This window comes from Solanum dulcamara, chromosome 10 (genome assembly GCF_947179165.1).
Source record: "Solanum dulcamara chromosome 10, daSolDulc1.2, whole genome shotgun sequence".
Taxonomy (NCBI): Eukaryota; Viridiplantae; Streptophyta; class Magnoliopsida; order Solanales; family Solanaceae; genus Solanum; species Solanum dulcamara.
This window is the reverse complement of record NC_077246.1, coordinates 3,292,891-3,312,467: the sequence shown is the minus strand read 5'-3', so window position 1 is coordinate 3,312,467 and position 19,577 is coordinate 3,292,891. Positions and strand designations below refer to the sequence as shown.

The 19,577-nt window shown below is 34.6% G+C and overlaps 2 protein-coding genes and 1 pseudogene across 3 annotated transcripts; 2 read left to right on the top strand and 1 right to left on the bottom strand.

Annotated features, from left to right (window-relative positions):
• Positions 1-491: 491 nt before the first annotated feature.
• LOC129871423 (uncharacterized) lies at positions 492-4,919 on the top strand. The gene is made up of 4 exons (XM_055946332.1): positions 492-1,565; positions 3,419-3,583; positions 3,708-3,759; positions 4,538-4,919. Exons 1-4 carry the CDS (start codon positions 1,306-1,308, stop codon positions 4,625-4,627), a joined length of 567 nt encoding a protein of 188 aa, XP_055802307.1. The 5' UTR covers positions 492-1,305; the 3' UTR covers positions 4,628-4,919.
• A 795-nt stretch (positions 4,920-5,714) lies between these two features.
• LOC129871404 (uncharacterized) lies at positions 5,715-13,284 on the top strand. 2 transcript variants are annotated; one of them, XM_055946313.1, is made up of 10 exons: positions 5,715-5,792; positions 6,397-6,509; positions 6,602-6,730; positions 7,510-7,625; positions 8,047-8,128; positions 10,633-10,692; positions 10,777-10,884; positions 11,169-11,214; positions 11,921-12,181; positions 12,947-13,284. In XM_055946313.1, the coding sequence occupies exons 2-9, from the start codon at positions 6,408-6,410 to the stop codon at positions 12,127-12,129; spliced, it is 852 nt and encodes a 283-aa protein (XP_055802288.1). In that variant the 5' UTR covers positions 5,715-5,792; positions 6,397-6,407; the 3' UTR covers positions 12,130-12,181; positions 12,947-13,284. The 2 variants fall into 2 exon arrangements, with proteins under 2 accessions (XP_055802288.1, XP_055802289.1); XM_055946314.1 differs by lacking the exon at positions 5,715-5,792 and adding an exon at positions 5,907-5,925.
• Positions 13,285-15,370: 2,086 nt separating this feature from the next.
• On the bottom strand, positions 15,371-19,007 carry LOC129871514 (terpene synthase 17-like; annotated as a pseudogene).
• Between the last annotated feature and the right edge of the window lie 570 nt (positions 19,008-19,577).

Here is a 19,577-nt window from a genome sequence, read left to right as displayed (position 1 = left end):
TTTTGTACCATAAAAGAACAGAGACTTTTTAATAATAATAATAATAATAATAATAATAATAATAATAATCAAATCTCGACAGGTTACTAATGTATTGCCCTAATCCCCGACCTCCCAATTCTCGGGGTCATATCTTCGACACTAACCTATTGTCATAATCTTCAATCTCTATATTCTCTAATTTAGGTGATCATATCCTCGATAAGCTGTAGATGTGTCACATTCCGTCAAATCTCTCAAATATTTTTTTGACCTACATCTACCTCTCCTAAGACCTACCACAACCGACCTTTCATACATCTTTACATTCTATTGATCTATATATCTGAACCTTCTCAATGTCATTTTCCTCGGACAATTATTCCAAAATAAAACAATTTTTGATATTTCATGCATAAAACTAAATAATGGAAGAATATAAATTAAGTTTTATTAAGGAGGTAACAAAAGTATAGTCCATATTTAACCAAATTTTTAAAAAAGTATACTCCACATATAACGAAGGTTAAGGTTTTCATACCCAAAGGTACAATTCAAGAAACGAATCTGGCATTACCCAACTGTCAATTTGTTCACTACTCATCAGTTTATATGCACAGATCTCTCTCTAAAAAACATAAAAAGCCTCTAAAAATCATTTTTTGCCTTTTTTCTTGTCATTATTAGCAACACTTATAGTGTTTAACCGTTGTTGTTGTGCTTATCTGCATTGAGTTCTTCATTGATTACTGGTTTTACGTTTTGGGTATTCAAGAATTCTACTTTTTTTTCTTCTGGGTCGAAGATTTCGAGGCCACTGATGGGGTTTCTTGATTTATTGTAATAGTTTTGGGTATTCATCAATTGGGTTGTCAAAAAGTTGTGATCTTTGATTTGGGGTTGTGAGAATTTTGAGTTTTTTGATATGGGTTTTAGAGAATTTTGAGTTTTTTGATATGGGTTTGTGAGAATTTTGAGTTTATTGATATGGGTTTTAGAGATTGGACCATTTAGTTGTCTTTGTGTGAATGTTTGATTCAACTGGGCATGTAGGGTTTTCAGGTGAATGAGCTGCAATTTGGTAACTGAAGAGACACAGTTACTTTTTGTTGTTATATAGTTTGCATTGTTTGATTCTTTTACAAGTAAATTGGGGTTTGGATATTTGTTAGGAGTTTGTAGAGAATTTGGAATCTTTGGTTGGTTGTAGCTGACATGTTTGGTTGGTTTCAGCTAAATTGGCTTATGGGATAACTTCAAGGAGTTAGAAAGAAGTTGTATACAGAAATTTTGTTGATTTTTTTGCTGTAGAACAATTTTGTTAATATGTCTGGTGGAACACCTGTTGGTGGTGGTGGATATGTGAGGCAGAGGCTTAGTCAAGGATATGGTTCGAGTGGTGATGATCTCGAGGATGATGCTTGTTCTAGATTTGTATCACAATCACATTCAATTCCCAGGAAAAGAACATGGACTGAAATTTTAGAGAATTTTCTTTGGATTGCTTCTGCATTATTCATTGTATACTATGGTGATCGGCATCATAATTTGATTTTCCTTTTGTGGCATGATGATCGAATTAGGAGGTGAGCCTACTAGTTCAATTTCTACTTTTGACTTATTACTTTAAGGCAACATACTTGATATTCGATATATTGCATGATTGTTTTCCCACCTAAAGTGAAGAAAGGGAAAAAAAGAGAGGGATGAATAAAGAAACGTGGAACGATAGGTTATCAATAACTATATACAAGGATAGGTGAAAAAAGTGTAGATTAGTCGTTTACTAATATACTACTGCCTGAATAGTTGGTAGATTGCTCTTGTTTGATGTTTTTAGCTCACATCAGAATTCAGATGATTGGATAGATGTTGCTAATGTTTTGGCTACTGTGTTTGATAGGTAGTTACTGTCATATAGTTTCCTTGAATTCAACTGATTGGTTTTAAACTAGCATATGCAAACCATGTCAAATTTGCTTCGAGTTATTAGTTGAAAGATATCCAGAAAAACTTTTGCTTTGGCTGAATCGATATGCTTGTTTATAATGCTTTTATCCTATAGCATAGCGAAAATGATAAGCAGACTCTAGTGCTTCAAGTAACTTATTTTTCTGTTTAGCCGCATTCGAATTATTAGATGTCCGGAATGTCTAGGAGTACATAGTTGTTAGTCATCTTTTCATTTGTTCTGCATCTTCTTTGTCTTGCTATGGGTCCTTCAGGTTGGCTTCATTTGACACTCCCATTGAGTTGGCAATGCACGTTTTGTTAAGTACTCCGTCCGTTTTAATTTATTTGTCTGGTTTTGACTTGCCACGAAATTTTAGAAAGTAAATAATACTTTTGAATTTTGTGGTCTTTAAACTAAAGACATGTAGAATTCACCAAAATGCCCTTTAATCTTGTGGTCTAAAACATGCCATGTTGTAAGTTAAAATTAAAGAGTTGCCAACAAAGAAAAGAGACATTCTTTTTGAAACATATTAAATAGGAACGTGAGATAAACATTGAACCAGAGGGAGTACTAAAATTCTTCTTTAGTTGAATCATGAATTCTAGAAAGTAATCTCTGAAACCTCTTCAGAGATGAGAACCACTGCATCAGGAGTGTAGGGTATCCAATCAATTGTAGGTTATTTGAAATATTCCATGGTAATCAATGAATAAGCTCTCTTCTCTTCACTTTGGGGTGCGGCCCTTCCCCGAACCTTGTGTCCCCCCTCCTTCCCAGATGCTTTGTGCACAAGCTGCCCTGCCCTCTTCACTTTTAATTTTACTCTGGATCAAAGAAATAAGATAACATATGCATAGGGCATGGATGAATGCAAGGGAAAATGTTGCACATTTGTAGTTTGGATCTTTTGGATTCACTCATATATAGAGCTCAACAAGTGCTTAATTAGTTTCTTCAACCACTGATGCTATTGGACCGTGTAAGCTTCACTTCCACATCTCCTTTGATAGCCTATGTTAAAATCATGACAAGTTAAGAAATGAAAGATTGAATGTTTGGCATCATGAACATAGTTCATAATCTATTGGGTAAAGATGTCGTTTTGATATAAATCTTTAATCTGGTGAAGAGCAACTATTCGAGGGTCCTTTTGTAGAACAACATATACAAAAATATCCAACTATCTTAGCAAATACAAAGTATCTAAATTTTTTAATTTTTCTGTACTTATGTGGCATTCCCTGCGACTGTTTTCCACCATTTCCACACAGTTCGTTCATGTGATCGTTTTGTAACTTAGCAAACTGCAGCTGTTAACCTGTTAGTAACATGAATGTGATGTCCAGAAACTACTAGCTGCTTGATTTTTTTCATTTATATTGCTTTGAGCAAATGTATTATTCACCATTTTGGCCATGATGTGGGAGCTTTCTGTTGTTTGATATCAAGTACCTTCATTGATTCTTCACATTTCTGCTGCAGAATACCACTATACTTTGGGATGTTTGGTGTTGGTTTGAATGTTTTATTTTTCATACATACAAGTATGTTGGCTTTGGGCGTCCGGAAGTCCTATGAGAAGTGGGAGATTTCCAGTACAGCTGCCCTTCCCTTCATCACTATGCTTGGGATCCTATCTTTCCTCTTGTAAGATACATTATGATCGCATGAATTACACGTTCATTCAAATAATAACATACAGATATAGTTTCAATTCAAACGTCTAGATCAAATGGGGCTGTTTTGTTAAAGTACAAGTCGTTTGTTTCAGGTTCTGTTATGCTCTGTGGCCTATATGGAGCTTGTTGACCCTTCCACTTGTGGTATGTCCTGAATTTAGCTAAATCTGATTTATTTCCTTCCACTATTACTGTCCCTTTATGTTTCTGATTTACCTGTAGAACAGTTTCCAATTGTTTGATGGATAAACAGTTGACCAGCTTGAAATAACTTGTGTTTTCTAATGACTTGTGTAAAAGAATCAAATGACTATGGTGCCCCAAGGGCTTGTTTGGTGGTAAGAACACAGTGCGTGATGTGTGGGTTAAGCACACATCCATGGTTTGAACCCTGCTTCAGACAGAAGTCTGGTACTCCCTCTGTCGTAATTGAAGTGTGTTAGTTTAACTGGGCGTGGAGTTTAAGAAATACACGATGATTTTTGAATCATGTGGTCTTAAATTAAAGATGTATGTAGTCCTTTAAATTTTGTAGTCTTAAACTTGCCACATAGGATGTTGGAATTGAAAAAACTTACTATATATAGAAAGACAACACTCTTTTTAGGACAGACCAAAAAAGAAATGGAACGACCAAAAAGGGAAGTAAGACACTTAAATTGGGATGGAGGGAGTATTTGAGTTGAGAAGGGTAGAGGGGTGGACCAATTATCTACCATGTTTTGAACCGTATGACACTGGCCGTCGGGAATTTCTCTGTCATTAATAAAAAAAATCAAATGACAATGGCCTACAAAAGGCAGAAAAGAATCATCTATAATTAGCACATCATTTTAGAGTTTACCACTTTTTCACCATTTATCATCTTAATAGTTTCTTAAATCTGATTGAACTGCATTGCCTTGTCTTCTATGTTTTGCAGTTTACTCTATTCATGGCTTGCATGGTTATACTGCCATATTTGGTTCTCGGTAGATTCAAGCCGCAAACTGATTTGCTTCGTACAGATTAGATACGTCATGTTAACAAGGATAGTTTTACATCTCACTGACTTAGCTGAAGGCGTATACAAGTTATGAACGATTCAGATCCATTCAGTTGTTCAAAGTTCGTTTTTGAATGATTAGTTTTGAGTGAAGTAAATAATTGTAAGTTTTGATAGTGTTTCGAAAGTGCATTGGATTGTATAAGATTTTGGAACATACATGCTGAACAAGAGTGAAATTGTTCCCCTCATGAACTATGCAACATTGTAATGACTTTCCACTTCTTTTTTTCATGATGATTGGGAAATTTTTGAGGGTCAGTGGTGTGCAGTTCAATAGAATGTCTTCTCCGTTTAACTGTCAGATTTTTATTTATCGCAGGATTTGAGTATGTGACGTGCTCTAATCCACATAGAACGTGTTGTACTGTATCATCATAATATTTTCTCTGTTCAACTATCAGACTTTTATTTGTTGCGGGGTTTGAGTATGTGACGCACTCTAATCCACGTAGAATGTGTTGTACTGCTGTCTTCTCTATTTAACTATCAGACTTTTATTTATCGTAGAGTTTGAGTATGTGTCTCATCCGTTTAACTATCAGACTTTTATTTTTCGTAGGGTTTGTGTATGTGATCCATATAGAACGTGTTGTACTGCATTAACCTAACATATTTTTCTATTTAACTACCGGACTTTTGCTTATCATACAATTTGAGTATGTGATGTGCTCTAATCCACATAACATACGTTGTATTGTATTAACATAATCTTCTCCATTTAACTATCAAATTTTATTTGTAACTATCATGCTTTTATTTGTGCTAAGGGTTTTAAATATCTTCTCCATTTAATTACTAATTTTTTTATTTATCATAGAGTTTGAATATGTGAAAAGTCTTAGTTGAGCTCGTTTGTTATGCAGGATGGAATAAATAAGAATATTTTTTGAGTTAAAGATACTTTATTAAAAAAAAAATTATTTTATTTTTGATATGAGATAGTAATTTCATCATTTTAAAGTAAATAGCGGAGTAAACTAACTACTAAATTAGTTAATACCTCAAATCAAACATGGAATAAAGCTAATTCCAAATTTTGTTTCAAGATTATTCTTCTTCTCCGAGACTTATTTTACAAAGAGAAACTAGAGCGATCGCCATTGATGAAGTTCATCAGGTGCTAAGAAAGGTAAAAAGTTCAACTTTTTCTTCAAAATTATTCAAATATTAGAATATACAACAAGTGGGTAGGAGACTGTTTTCAATAAATTAGAAAATGGAAAACTAAAATTGCTAATAGCGCTAATGCTTGAATGAAGAAAGTAAGCTGCTGCTTGGATTATTTGAATTGATTGATGCTACTGGGAATATCGATTTCTTTGATTTTTGTGGTTTTTCCTTTCAAAATCTGTAAATGGTCTTTTTTTTTCCTGGGTTTGGATAATCGTTGTTGATTTCTCTAGAAATTGAATGACCCTCAAGAGTAAGTTCTTTCTTCTTTCTCCCATTTTGTTGAATTGAGGTGTTTATAGTGTTACCCATTTGTTTTCTTGGTGTGAATTTTAGTGTTTTATGAACTTTCATCAATAATGGCTTTGAGAGAAACGGATTAACCTTTTTGTGTATGGGTAAAGAATTTAGATAGGGTATATTCATATATCAGAAAATGAAAAAAAAGAAGCTCCTGACCTTTTCTTGGTATGATATATTTTCCCTTGATGGTGATTCTTAGGTTTTTGCTTTAGTGCTTCTCGATGATTTTGACACCAAGATGATTCTGGTTCTTAATGCAGGCAGGAAGATAATGTTCAGATCATTCCTTCTAAGGGTCGTGTCTAAACAGCTTAGCTATCATCCAAATGTCACTAAACAGCTTTGTCGTCATCCTTTCCAGTTCCATTCAGAGGTAAACATTTCAAATCCTGAGACAATCCAATTCTGGGATAGTAGTGATATGCATTCTAGTTTCTTTTAGTGGTAACTTTTGCTTCTTGATAGAGAGGAATGCACAGCAGAAATAAGAAGGCAATGGAGTTCATAGCTAGAGGATGGAATGCTCTGCAGGAGGTTGATAGAGTAATTGATTATTGTGAGCTTAATGACAAACGTCTCATTCCTCCCCTAAGGGTACGATTAGCAGAAAATTCATTATACAGTTATTCTTTTATTTATGGTACTCTTTGAGGAAATTAATGTGTCTGTGTGTGTGTGTTTAACCACTGTCAGTGCCTGCTACTATCTCCGTTTGTCTTGGGTTGCTTCTAACGCCAGAGACATTGTTGTCAAATTTTCATATTTATGTCCTTAGAATAGAGTGTTATCCTTGCTGTATGTCTATTTAGAAGATAGCAACATGCTCAAAGTTGCTGATGGATCATTAGGTTTTCTCCAGTTTCTTGAATATGTCATGGAGGTTAGTTGATGCTAGTGGTTGTAAAGACTAAAGAGAGCTGGTTAATAGCTGCATTTGAGATGACCCCTCTGATCCTTCTTTTGTCAAGCACCCAACTTATGCTTTTTGCTGTCTTCTGTGTTTGATGACGAAGGACATCAATTAGTTTTTTTGTTTTAAGGAAGAATTGAGGGTATTCCACAGAAATTGAAGAAGCATCCACTATTGGCCTGGTAGCTAAACTACAATAGCATTTCTGTAAGAAAATTCATTGCATATTTTGTTTGCTTCTTTCCATCTCACATGGTTACATCTCTCTTATACCAATCAACATTTACTAAGAAGTACCTTTCGTTTGTTAAATCTTAAATCAACTTCATTTGAATGTCTGTATGTTAATTTTCTTTTATAATAATACTTAGACATGTATTTCTTGGTAGAGTTTATCCATTAATATTCTTTTTTGTTGACTTTGACTTATCAAATATTTTTTCCATTGGTTCTTATGTGTTAGACAGCAAAGGAGAATTTTGAGTTGGCCCTAGAAGCAGACAACTCAAATACGCATGCACGATATTGGCTTTCAAAACTTCATCTCAAGTACCATGTCCCTGGGGCATGCAAAGCTGTGTAAGTTTTTGTCTGTTTGGTCTGAAGATTGGACATCTGCATAGACATTTATCATTGTTCATATGCTATTATTGCATTCTTCTAAGCAAGAGTAAATAGATCTTCATGCTCCACTTAATAAGTTTCAAGCTTTTCCATTTTATATTCTTGAACTTATCATGTGTATGATTGAGGTTTTTAAAAGTTTCTAGTTATTAAATAATTGATTTTTCAGTTTGCTTGATCACTACTTACATGATATGTACCTATCTAACTTCTTGATTGCCTTATGAGATGAGGGAGTTAATTAATTGACTTGAGTAATACCTTCGGTACTTTCTCATGGAGTAATTAAAGTGAAATTGAGCAATACTTTCAGAACTTCTTCATGAATTACACTGTTAAAACTTGCAGCTAATTTCTTCCTATATTTTAATGACAGAGGAGCTGCTTTGTTGGTGGAAGCTGCAGAGATGGGTGATCCAGAAGCTCAATTTGAATTAGGTTGCCGTTTAAGAGTCGAGGTATGATTTTCTTTATCCGAACATATCAATTTTGTCAAGAAGAATATCTAATCCTATACCACCTATGAGTTTGTATGGTGTTAAGACTCTTTCTTGCTTCAGTGACAGACCATCTTAACACCTACGCAAACTTGTTTGAGTTTTAGAACTCAAAAGTTGACTAACATCACCTTGATATGTGATACATCATACAAGGCTAGCATGTAGGATCTTCCTTTTCTTGGTATGACTTGTGAACTCTTCTAATGACATGAACTACAAAAGTGAACATTTTTTATCAAATGGGTGTTTCTGTGAATTTCTTCTTATCCACACGTTGGCCCTCGTTCATTACTGCAATTTAAAACAAGGCCTATGAGTATATCCACTAATTGTGGTCAGATTTGGAGCTAGTCTGCATGTCTCTGTCACTACTCCCATGGTTGCGAGGAGAGAACTTGTACAGAATGCAAATTAATTTGATGACCAGCTATAGCATGCTAGATCCATTCAGAGGTTGCTGAAAGTTTTTGATCAAAATTCTAAGTCATGCATGAGTTTTGATGGGCTTAGATTGTACAACCACCACATACCCATTGTAATACCACGAGTAGGGCAATGGGCTTAAATTGTGATTCCAAGAATTGAGACTAAAGCTAACTTTGAAGTTAAGGTACATAGAAGTTCTGCTGAATTGATTTGATTTGTAGAGGCACTGCTAAGCTCAGAGAAAACAAGAAAACAGTACTAGTTCATGTGAAGAGGTTGTTGGTTTGGTTAAAGGAAAAATCATAGGCCAAACAGAGTTGGTAACCACCCTTGAAGAATCCCCTTTTCTCTCTGTTGGTTTCATTTTCATACTCGGTGGACCTACATTTTTGTGTAAAAACACTCTGATTTATAAGAGATAATTTAACCAGAGACTCTGTAAGTGCTTAACTGCCCCTTTTCTATGCTTTTGCTACTGCTTTGCCTGAAAATGCAATCACACAGGAGCAATCTAGTCGCAGATAGAGAGACAGAAAGTGTCACACAATTCACACACACATACATACATAAAATATACAGACCTCATACATATGCTTAAAAGACTGTTGATTAGAGCTAAAGATAAAAGAATTGGCATACGGGAAATGGTCAACCACCCTGAAAAATCCCTTTTTTTTCTCCGATTACCTCATTTTGAGCTAAAATTTGATGGAGAACTGCATCTGATAAATGGGGTGCTGAACAAAAACCGACGAGCTCAATTGGGTATCACAGTCCCGATAACGACCATCCATTCAAGACCATCAAATGGTTGCCATACACTTCATGGCTCAAATTTTGTTGTTCTAAAGACATGCAAAATGAAAGCGAGACATCTCCATGGCTGCGAGACTGGGTTGCAAATGGATGCCTTACCGGGTTGCCCCACCAACATATGGGTTGGATTTTCTCAACTCCATGAAGTAGACTTTTTATTTTTGATGGGTAAAGTTTTTATTAATATGGTACCAAGATGCTACAGGACCAAGGAGAAGACAAAGCTACAACATGGTTCTCTTCTCTATTGTTTTCAGCATAGCTTCTTCACTACTATATTTGCTTTACACACTTGTCTTTCGATATTATTTACTTCAGCCGAGGGTTTATCGGAAACAACCTCTCTACCTTCAGAAGGTAGGGGTAAGGCTGCATACACGCCACCCTCACTAGATCCAACTTGTGGGATTACACTGGATATGGTGTTGGGCACTGAGGTATTGTAAAGTGAAGTACATGAACATGGAAAATGTAGAAATTAGTGAATGAGGGAAAAGTACAAGAATTCTTGAGGAACCGACTGCAAGTGTGCCTCGGAAAGGATATCTTCCTTCAAAATCATTCACAAAAACTCAGCAATTTTGCGTAGTCTTACTGTTTTAAATTTGGAAAGACAATGTCATTACCAACAGACCCTTGTGGTCGGGCCCTTCCCCGGACCCTGCGCATAGCGGGAGCTTAAGTGCATCGGGCTGCCCTTTAATGTCATTACCATTGGACAAAAGGGATCTAATAGCCATTTGTCACATTTGTGCCATTCCTTCAATGTTGAATAATATTCTTGATGTTAACCACCACACTCCTTTTGACTGCTTTGTACTGACACAGCTTCTTCTAGCATTTCAATAACTGTTGCTAGTAAATGCTGACACCTTCTATATGTGTTTTTATAATGTTTATTGATTTCACTTTGTTTGAGCAATATAATCACATATCTGAAGCCTTTTCACTTGCTCTATTCCAGTAGTGGGTTTGTATCAAACAAGTCTGTGTTATGTATTCTGTCAGCTCTGTCATTTACAAGCTTTCCTTCTTTGATAGGTTAATATGTTAAGGTGTTTCGAGCATATCTATTTTTTCTCCATCATGTTCATCAGGAGATTGTTAGTTTAGGAGTGCAGAATCGATTACCTTATTGAGTTCCTCCTGTTCTATTGTTCTGCCTTAAAGACATTCTTTAAAAGTTTTGACTGTTTTTATATATTGGATGATCTTCACAGAATGAGTATGTGCAATCAGATCAGCAAGCATTTTACTACTTGGAGAAGGCTGTTGACCAGGTGTGTATTTTATTAGTGATGTTGAAGTTTTTCTTTCTTGCATGAGTGCCCTAAATTTCTTGCGAAAATTCTTCTTATTTTCAGTTGCATCCAGGTGCACTTTACCTCTTAGGTGCTGTGTATCTTACTGGGGATTGCGTGAAAAAGGATGTTGGCTCTGCTTTGTGGTGTTTCCATAGAGCATCTCAGAAGGTACAGAGCATTTTTACTGCTTGTTGAATGCAACTAATCAGTACATATGGATCTAACTATGTAATGAAAAATTACACGCTGTAGCGCAAGACGTTTTTCATATAAAACTTAATGGAAAATTGGATTTTTCAACTTACTGGATTGTACATTTTAGGAAGCATATCACGTTAACAAACTCTGATTGGTGTGATTTGGCTCCACCTTGTAGAAAATTGTTTTACTAGCAAATAAGTCAAGAATCTATCTACAATTATCCCCAACAAATTTTCTTTGCTTGAATGTAGGGTCATGCTGGAGCAGCTATAGCTTATGGATCCCTTTTACTCACAGGTAGATTGTCCCGTCTTGTTATCTTTTTTTGAGAAAAGTAGCTGTTTGCATATATCATCAGCACAGAGGCAGTGCTGGAACATATTTACATTAAAAAAAGAACAAAAGCATGTCCTTGCTCTTCTTACAAGGATTCTATAACATCTAATAGTGAGACTATCCCCTCTTGTTACAAACTTAGCTGGGTGTGACTTCCATCTTATTCTTGTCTATCTGAAAAATCTACTTGCACAAAATAGGGGTAAGGTCTGCATACACACTACCCTTCCTAGATCTCACCTGTGGGATTACATTGTGTATGTTGTTGTTAACTTAATGAGGTTCCTGCTTAATTTTAAGTAATGCAACACACTTTATTGGAATATGTTATGAGCTTTTTTCCAAGGCGTTAGAATGACATACCATTTCGCAAAGAAATAGATCATGATGTCATAGTTGGAGTGGTATGCTAATGGGGAAATATGACTTGCTCAGAGTGGAAGGAAAAATAACAAAAATAAAAATAAAAAGGGTTGGGGATGCTGATCAATAATCACCACAAAACATTTGTCAAGCCTGTGGGGAGAAGGTATCATGAACTTATCACTATTGCATAGAAATTCTTTCGAGTATAGAAAGAGAAGATGATATACTGCCGGTTTGGGTATATATTGGACTTTCTGTTCTCAGCAAAATATGATTCTTAATTTCATGTGGCATCATTCAGGTGTGGAACTTCCAGAATCAATAACGAAATTTTATGTGAAGAGGGGGTCATCAAGCAGAATATCAAGGAGGAATGGAGTTGATCCTGAGCTTAATCCGATTGAGCTGGCCAGAGAACAATTTGAAATTGCTGCAAATGCAGGATCCGACCTTGGATTTAGATGGTTGCAAAGACTTGAGGAGGAAGTGAAACGTCTGCAGTCTTCCTAGTTCACGAATATCTGAGACTATATAGAGTCGATTGAATAACATACCTACAAGGGTACGTTCAGATCACTAAACTGTTGAACATTATTATATTTATAAATCATGTTTTTGCACACCATTTCTCTTCTTGAGGAGTGTTATATCTGATTAAATATGTGTTATGTATATATATATATTTATTTATTTATATACAGATATATGTGTGTGGGCACGCATGCATATTTTTTAATGTATTTTAACTGTTTGATGCTCTTCTGAGACAATTATCAATGCTTCTTCTCCGGAGCTGAAGTTGGCTCCCTTTTAGTATGGTTTCAGATATGCTACTGAGGGTTGTGCCCCCATTTTTGATCACTTAGATCTTCATCTTTGTTTGGGGGGTAGAGGGAACTGAAACTTGAGATTTTGCTCAAATTTAAGTTCTTGTTAATGTGGTACATATTCTTAAGTCCACCGTTCTGAGTTTCACAAAAGATACCTATTGTTTCAGTAGTTGACATATTCCAAGGATTAATCTTTGTTTACGCATGTAGTCAAGCCCCCTCATTTATGCTTTGCACAGAGACAGATTTCTGTTTAGTACACAACACCAGCAACATACCCAGTGTAATTCCTACACACAAGTGGGAAGATCCAGGGAGGGTATGATATATACAAAGGTAGGGGAGGTCTTGGGAGGGTATGAGAGGCCATTTCTAATATATCCTCGGCTCGAAAGGAAGAAAAGACTGTTCAGTAATTGAACTCTAAATTATATATTAGTGGATAAATTTTGTGACTGTATATCTGATGTAAGACATCTTTTATTCTTTCATTTTAGATTGAGATTGTGCTGGAAAAAAAAGAGGTGACAAATGCGATGATGAGTCAATGGCCCTGCAGCTGAGATATCTTGGGAATGATGAGGATCAGAGTTAAGAGAAAGCTGATTTTTCATTGTTTGTTTGTTGTATTAGTAAAAAAAAGTTGAGTTTTTGGTGGCAGCTTTTTGGTTAATGAAGAGGGGAGATCTGTTAGAATTTGTTAGGAGTACAAGTCTTATCTGGTAGGAATGTTTTGTTTGTTTATCATCTTTGGCCTTTTTTTCTGAATGTATATATGGCTTTGATCATGGCATGCTGAAAAGTGAATAAGAGAAGATTGTTTGTTTCTCTTAAATTTTATTGGGGCTTCTATTTCTGTTTTTCTTGTACTTATTCTCTAAACTCCCTTGATGGATTGAAACACTGCAACAGTGGTTGGTAAGTAAAGCTTTAACAAAATATATTGTAGTCTTGAAATGGTCATGAAGCTAAATGCTATGTTTAAGAAAAAACCAACTTCATTATATTCACAACAATAGATGTTGATGATTTCTTGCCTTTGTGAAGGTTTAGGCTTGTTAGTGCCTGTCGTAATATTAGTCATACCATTGTCATTCGTGCCAAATGTAGTTATTGTTTCTTTCTTGTAGACTTAACTGTTATACTTTCTTCATTGTTCTCTTCTTTCTTTACTAAGGTTTGATGCACTTGAGCCGAGGGTCTTTCGGAAACAACCTCTCTACCTCTATGAGGTAGTGGTAAGGTTTGCATACACTCTACTTCCCCCAAACCCCACTTAGTTGGACTTCACTGGGTATGTTGTTGTATTCTCCGTGGTGATACTTAAACAGGGATTACAGTAATGTTGATATTAGATACTCTGTTAGTGCTAAAATACTTAGTAAATTCAATTGTGAGCCTTAATTAGTCCTGTTTGAAGGAGTTTTGCCGTGCTGTTTTGAGAACAGTCTTGTCAGCTACAACAAAATATGCCATCCCAGCAGCTGTGGAAACAATGAGAGCTTTAGCAGTTGGATTCAAATAAAATCTGTTTCCTATTATGCGTTTTTTCAGTGAATTGGTTCGATGAAAAATGAGTGGAAAAAAATCATGTTATATAATAAAAATTTCCTATTAATTAACGATGGAAAAAACATTTATTTCTAGCAGTGACAAAACTGTAAATGATGCTTTGCAAGCATTGATGTGTTTGTGAGTGAAGAGTGAATATTTATAGGCATTTCAATATTCAGGTATTGTAAAAAGTATTGTATTATTTTATGTACACTCTAAAATGAGTGGAAGTGCGTCTGATGATGGTGACCATTGATAATGATAGTAGTAGTGAATAGGTAACTGATGGTAGTTAATATGCTCGCCAATGATGTAGTTACAAATATAAAGCTGAAACATTTCATTGACTCCATCAACATTATCAAAAACAGAGTGCAAATGCAAACTAAACATTGTTTCAGAGAAGGAAATCAAGTTGCAGACTATTTAGCAAAGTTGGCTTCTACTTCTCACCAGATGCTCATCACTCAATTCTATACCATTCTCCCTAGACAAGTTAAAGGTCTCTTTCTATTGGACAAATGACAAATGCCTAGTATTAGGAGTAAATATGATAGAGCAAATCTCCTCATAAGCTAGTTATTTTCTTCTTCGTAGATTTCCAGTAGGAACTGTACTAGATTTTGTAAGCCTTTTGTTTTTTTGTGAGTGATTGCATCACTCAAGGCTCAATGTTGTATTGGGTTCATGTCTAGCACCCCTCTGCTCCTTTTTTTTTTTTTTGCTAATATAACACAACTTTATCTGAGTAATTGATTTTAAAAAAAGGTAATTGATGGTACTGAAATTTTAACTAAAGAAGTGATTTGTTTTTTGAATTAAAGTTATAAAAGTCAACAGTCTAATTCTATTATTCTAACTTCTTTTTATTCCAATCTAAAGATTTGCCATTTTTATATTTCTATTTGATAGTGATATAATAAAATTGTCATTCAATTTGTTGCACCTTCACAGATGTGTCAAATTAATAATGAACAAGTAAATATAAATAAAAAGGGCAGCCCGGTGCACTAAAGTGCCCGCTATGCGCGGAGTCCAGGGAAGAGCCTGACCACAAGGGTCTATTGTACGCAGCCTTGCCTTGCATTTCTGCCAGAGGCTGTTTCTAAGGCTTGAACCCGTGAGCTCCTGGTCACATGACAGCAACTTTACCAGTTACTCCAAGGCTCCCCTTCAACAATTAAATATAAATAAATAGAAATATTTGATGAACTTCAATTAAGGGTTGTTTAGTTACTTGTATTACTTAGTATAATAAATAAATAAATATTTCTATCTAAGTAAATATAAATAAATAGAAATATTTATTTATTTATTATACTAAGTAATACAAGTAACTAAACAACCCTTAATTGAAGTTCATCAATCTATATAATAGGATCAACTAGTATCTCAGAGATGACATTTTTCAAGTTATTTTTGGAAAAAGTATAAGCATCTTGTAAGATTAATTATACGCATGAGCATAAGTGCAGAACCCTTGGTATAATAGCCACATCCATTTTGAAGTATTCTTTCATTCAAATCCTTCCAATAATTTACTATTATGTTTCTTATTTTTATGTGTGCTGCTTCTTTTGTAACACCATATTCATTCATATAACACTCCACACCAGAAGCTGCATCTCCTCTTTTTTGTTCTTCCTAAATATGAATTAAACAAACAAAATTAGAGACAAATGAATACATTCTTAATTTCTTATTAAACACGAATTTCTGACAATGAGTCAAAATTAAAATGTATACATAGATGATGTGGTAAATTTGACGAATTAAATGAAGACATGCAATATTTGGGTTCAAAAAAGTAAAATATTTATCTGATTTTAACTTGATAAGAAATTTAATAACATAAAGAAGAATTTTGAATTTTATTATCTTAAGTTAAGATATGTCGAAAGAAATACTCAAACTTTGCAAGTTTGAAGTTGGACCCTTTTTCAACACCTGACTGAAAGAGTGTATATCATTTCTTAAGGAGTGTGAAAACCAAAAAAAATTAGATTATCTTCTTTTTTTTTGCAACATTTTTTGTTAAATATATTTATAACTTTTTCTTTTTCTATTTATTTTTTTCTTTTTCTTCTCCTTCCTCAGCTTTCAGTATAGTTTTTTTTTTTTCAATTAAGTTTTAGAGCTTTTGTTGCATATTTTTTTTTTAAAATAAAGTTTCCTTTCTTTATTCTTCTCATTTTTTTAAGACTCTTCTCTTTGAATTGGTCTAATAAATGCTCTCACTCTTTTCTCTACTTCAATAGATAAATAAACCAGCCAGTTCCCTTCAAATACCCCATAGTATCATATTCTTTTTGAATTGGTCTAATAGAATGATTTTTCCTTTTTGTGTAACAAGTTAACATACTGATAATATAAAATATTAGTGTAAATAAATTAATATATATACCTCATGTGATTTTAGATCATTGAGTAATCTTCCAATGATACAAGAAGCAACAAGTATTGGAGGTTCAGTTGCTAGCCAATCAAATGCATCTTTAGTTGCTATCTTTCCCATTGCTAACCAGGAAGTAGTTGTTAGCAATAGGTAAGCACTTGATGAAATTCCATTCTTCATATATTGCTCCATTCTTGGTACTTTCTTCTCATTATACCATTTTACCTCTTGAAAGTAAGCCCTCACCACCTTTTTCATCTGAAAAATTAAATAAAATTTTAGAAAATTAAAATGAAATTGTCGTCAATTGATGTTGATAATCAATTTAAGTATATGTTATTAAATGACTTGTTTTCATTTGCCAACTCTTTCTCAATTTCATCATAAACATCTAAAAGATCACAGTAAATAATCTTCATATATGATGGTAACTGTTCTGAAGCATCAACATTCCACCCGTGAACAATTATAAAAATGTTGTAAGCTATTAATATATATACATACATATAACAAATAGAATTACTACCTTTCAATTGCCTCAGTGAGTAGAGTAAGTTCATCTAGTGTCCCATAAATATCATATGTATCATCAATAATAGAAGTGAGGAATGAAATGTTTGTCAATATTTTCCTTGCAACGCTATACTGAGGCTCAAAATAGGTGCCTAAACTCCAGAAGTAAGCCTCTGCCAATCTGTCTCTTACATAAGGTAATGCCTTCACTAAATCCATTTTTTTTCACCACCTACAATATTAACAATAATATACTCAGTGTGGTTTGGCGGGAAGGGTAGAGTGTACGCAGACCTTACCTCTACCTCAAATGTGAGAAAGAGAGGTTGAATGACTAATTACCTTGTGATATCAGATAGCTCCTTTTTATGCAATCTTTGCAAGATGTTGAAGTCTAATTTGGCAAAGTTTAGTAACACTTGATTGTAATTTTGATCTTGTTGGTACAATGATATGTATTTCCTTGTTTCTACTCTCACCATACCATCTTTAATTGGAAACTTGAGTGCATTAGAGATTTGTTTTGCAAGCTGGGAGTTGCTCAATTTAGGCAAAACTAGTTTCAATTGAGTGGTGGTGAAATTCAGTGCTTCATCCAGAATTTGTTCTCCATGTACTCTGAATTGTACTGCCTCATATAAGCTCAGCATTTCATGCACCTCCTTAACCAATTCTTTCTTGAAATGTCCTTGGTCGTCCGTGAACTTCTTAAAACCATCTGTTTCAAATTATATATACATATATATTATGAGCAACGAAAAAAGGCAAAGGATCGATCAATGAGCAAGCAAGGTTCGGTGGTCGATGTAGGAGTCAGGTAGTTGGGTCCTGGGTCAGGAGTTGGGAGTTGTATCCTGGGTTGGGGTTAGGAGTCAGGTTACGACTCAAGGTCGAGGTCGAGAGTTGGGTCTTGGCTCGGGGTTGAGAGTCGAGTCTTGAGACCTGACTCCCTACTCCCGACCCCGACATGGAACCTGACTCCCTATCTCAACTCGAAACCAAAGATCCGACCTCGAACCAAAACCCGACTCTCGATCCCGAAACCAATCTAGGACCCGAATCGAGACTCGAATCCTGAACTCATCCCGAGAGTTGGGTCCCGAGTCAAGGTCCAATCTCAAGTCAAGATTGGGGCGCATTTCCTAGGTCGAGGTTGGATTCTGGATCTTACGTCGGGGTCGTGTGGTAAGGTTGAAAAAGAGTTTTGAAAATTGTTTCCTTATGTTATGTAAGAAAGTTATTTTTCTTAAATTTGAAGAAAATAAGTCCATTTGAAAAACATTTTCCAAAATGATACATACTATATAGTATATCCCTACACATACAAGCTTAACTTAAATTATATAGTACATCAATACACATACATGCATAATATAGTATATAGTATATTATGTCCAATATTCATATTTATTATGTGCGAAAGACTAAATTCAAAGAGGGAAATTGTGGGGGGATGAATACAAGGATATATAGTTGTAACTTTTTAATTATCATTTTAAAAGGTTATATCAATGTAATTTCCCTTTAAATTAATAATTAAGTGGTTTATTAAACATTTGGATGGACTAGATAGATCATATTTTCATGGATTAATTTTGTCATCAGTTTATTAATTGGAATTGATACTTACCACATGAGACACAATAACCTTGTTGCCTAAGTAATTGAAAGCATAGAGCAATATCATAAAGGTCATGACCAATCCATTCTTCATAATGAGTGTACATGTAAGTCAATGCTTCCTCAATTTCACTTTCAAAATGATAAGCTACACCAAGACGTTGGATTGTGTTGATGAGATCAAGTTTTTGCAAAGAATTTGAAGGAGCCATCACTAGCATATTTCTCACTTCTTCTTTTAGTTCTTCAAGTTTCTTTTCTTCATCCTCATTGGCTCCCTATTTGAGAATTAATATGTTACTCATGATCATATGAATTTGTTTTGTATATTGACGGTATAAAAATATTTATTTATTTACCGGGAGATCAGCATAGGCAAGAAAATGGTCTCTCCAAACAGTAGGATGATGACTGCCAAATCGACGTGCAATTTTAACCTCATGATCCGCTGCAACGGTTTGTGTGCACAACTCCATATTTTATCTGCACGATATAATTTAAATTCGTATAATATTGTGTCATTTATACATCATGAGTTGTGCTTTTACGCAAAAACCGAGGCAAAAGTTTCATTAACTTACTATTTACGGTGAGTAGTTTAGGATTATCTCCCCTACTACTAATTAATTAGGATTATTATCCCCTAAATATTGTTCTCTATATATGTAATTTTGAACATATTGACTATCCATAGTACTAATTACTACTAGTAACTTTTTAAGAAGAAAAATTAGTACTACTCCACTTATTAAGTTACTTCTAGATCTACAAAATTAAACTGTTTACATGAAATGATCTCAATAATAATTTTTTTTTAAAAATACCTGAAATGATCTCAAAATTAAAGTTTTCTTCAACTTACCAATACACTGAAGCATGACGAATTCATTCCTATTTATAAGTGGCCAGATGGATTTACCAAACGAAAAGGTACTTTCAATTTCATGTTTGTATTCCGGGCGGTTGAGCACTACATCCTTATGCACCCATTTCACATGTTAAACGTGGCTTCGACTTAAGTTGGGTTAAAAACACGAAATATATTT

Bases quoted from the DNA above. Each gene is read 5' to 3' on its own strand.
- LOC129871423 (XM_055946332.1), top strand. From the start codon at position 1,306: ATGTCTGGTGGAACACCTGTTGGTGGTGGTGGATATGTGAGGCAGAGG. The intron at 1,566-3,418 runs GTGAGCCTACTA...TTTCTGCTGCAG, and splicing joins CATGATGATCGAATTAGGAG to AATACCACTATACTTTGGGA. The intron at 3,584-3,707 runs GTAAGATACATT...CGTTTGTTTCAG, and splicing joins GGGATCCTATCTTTCCTCTT to GTTCTGTTATGCTCTGTGGC.
- LOC129871404 (XM_055946313.1), top strand. From the start codon at position 6,408: ATGTTCAGATCATTCCTTCTAAGGGTCGTGTCTAAACAGCTTAGCTAT. The intron at 7,626-8,046 runs GTAAGTTTTTGT...TTTTAATGACAG, and splicing joins CCTGGGGCATGCAAAGCTGT to AGGAGCTGCTTTGTTGGTGG. The intron at 10,693-10,776 runs GTGTGTATTTTA...TCTTATTTTCAG, and splicing joins TGGAGAAGGCTGTTGACCAG to TTGCATCCAGGTGCACTTTA.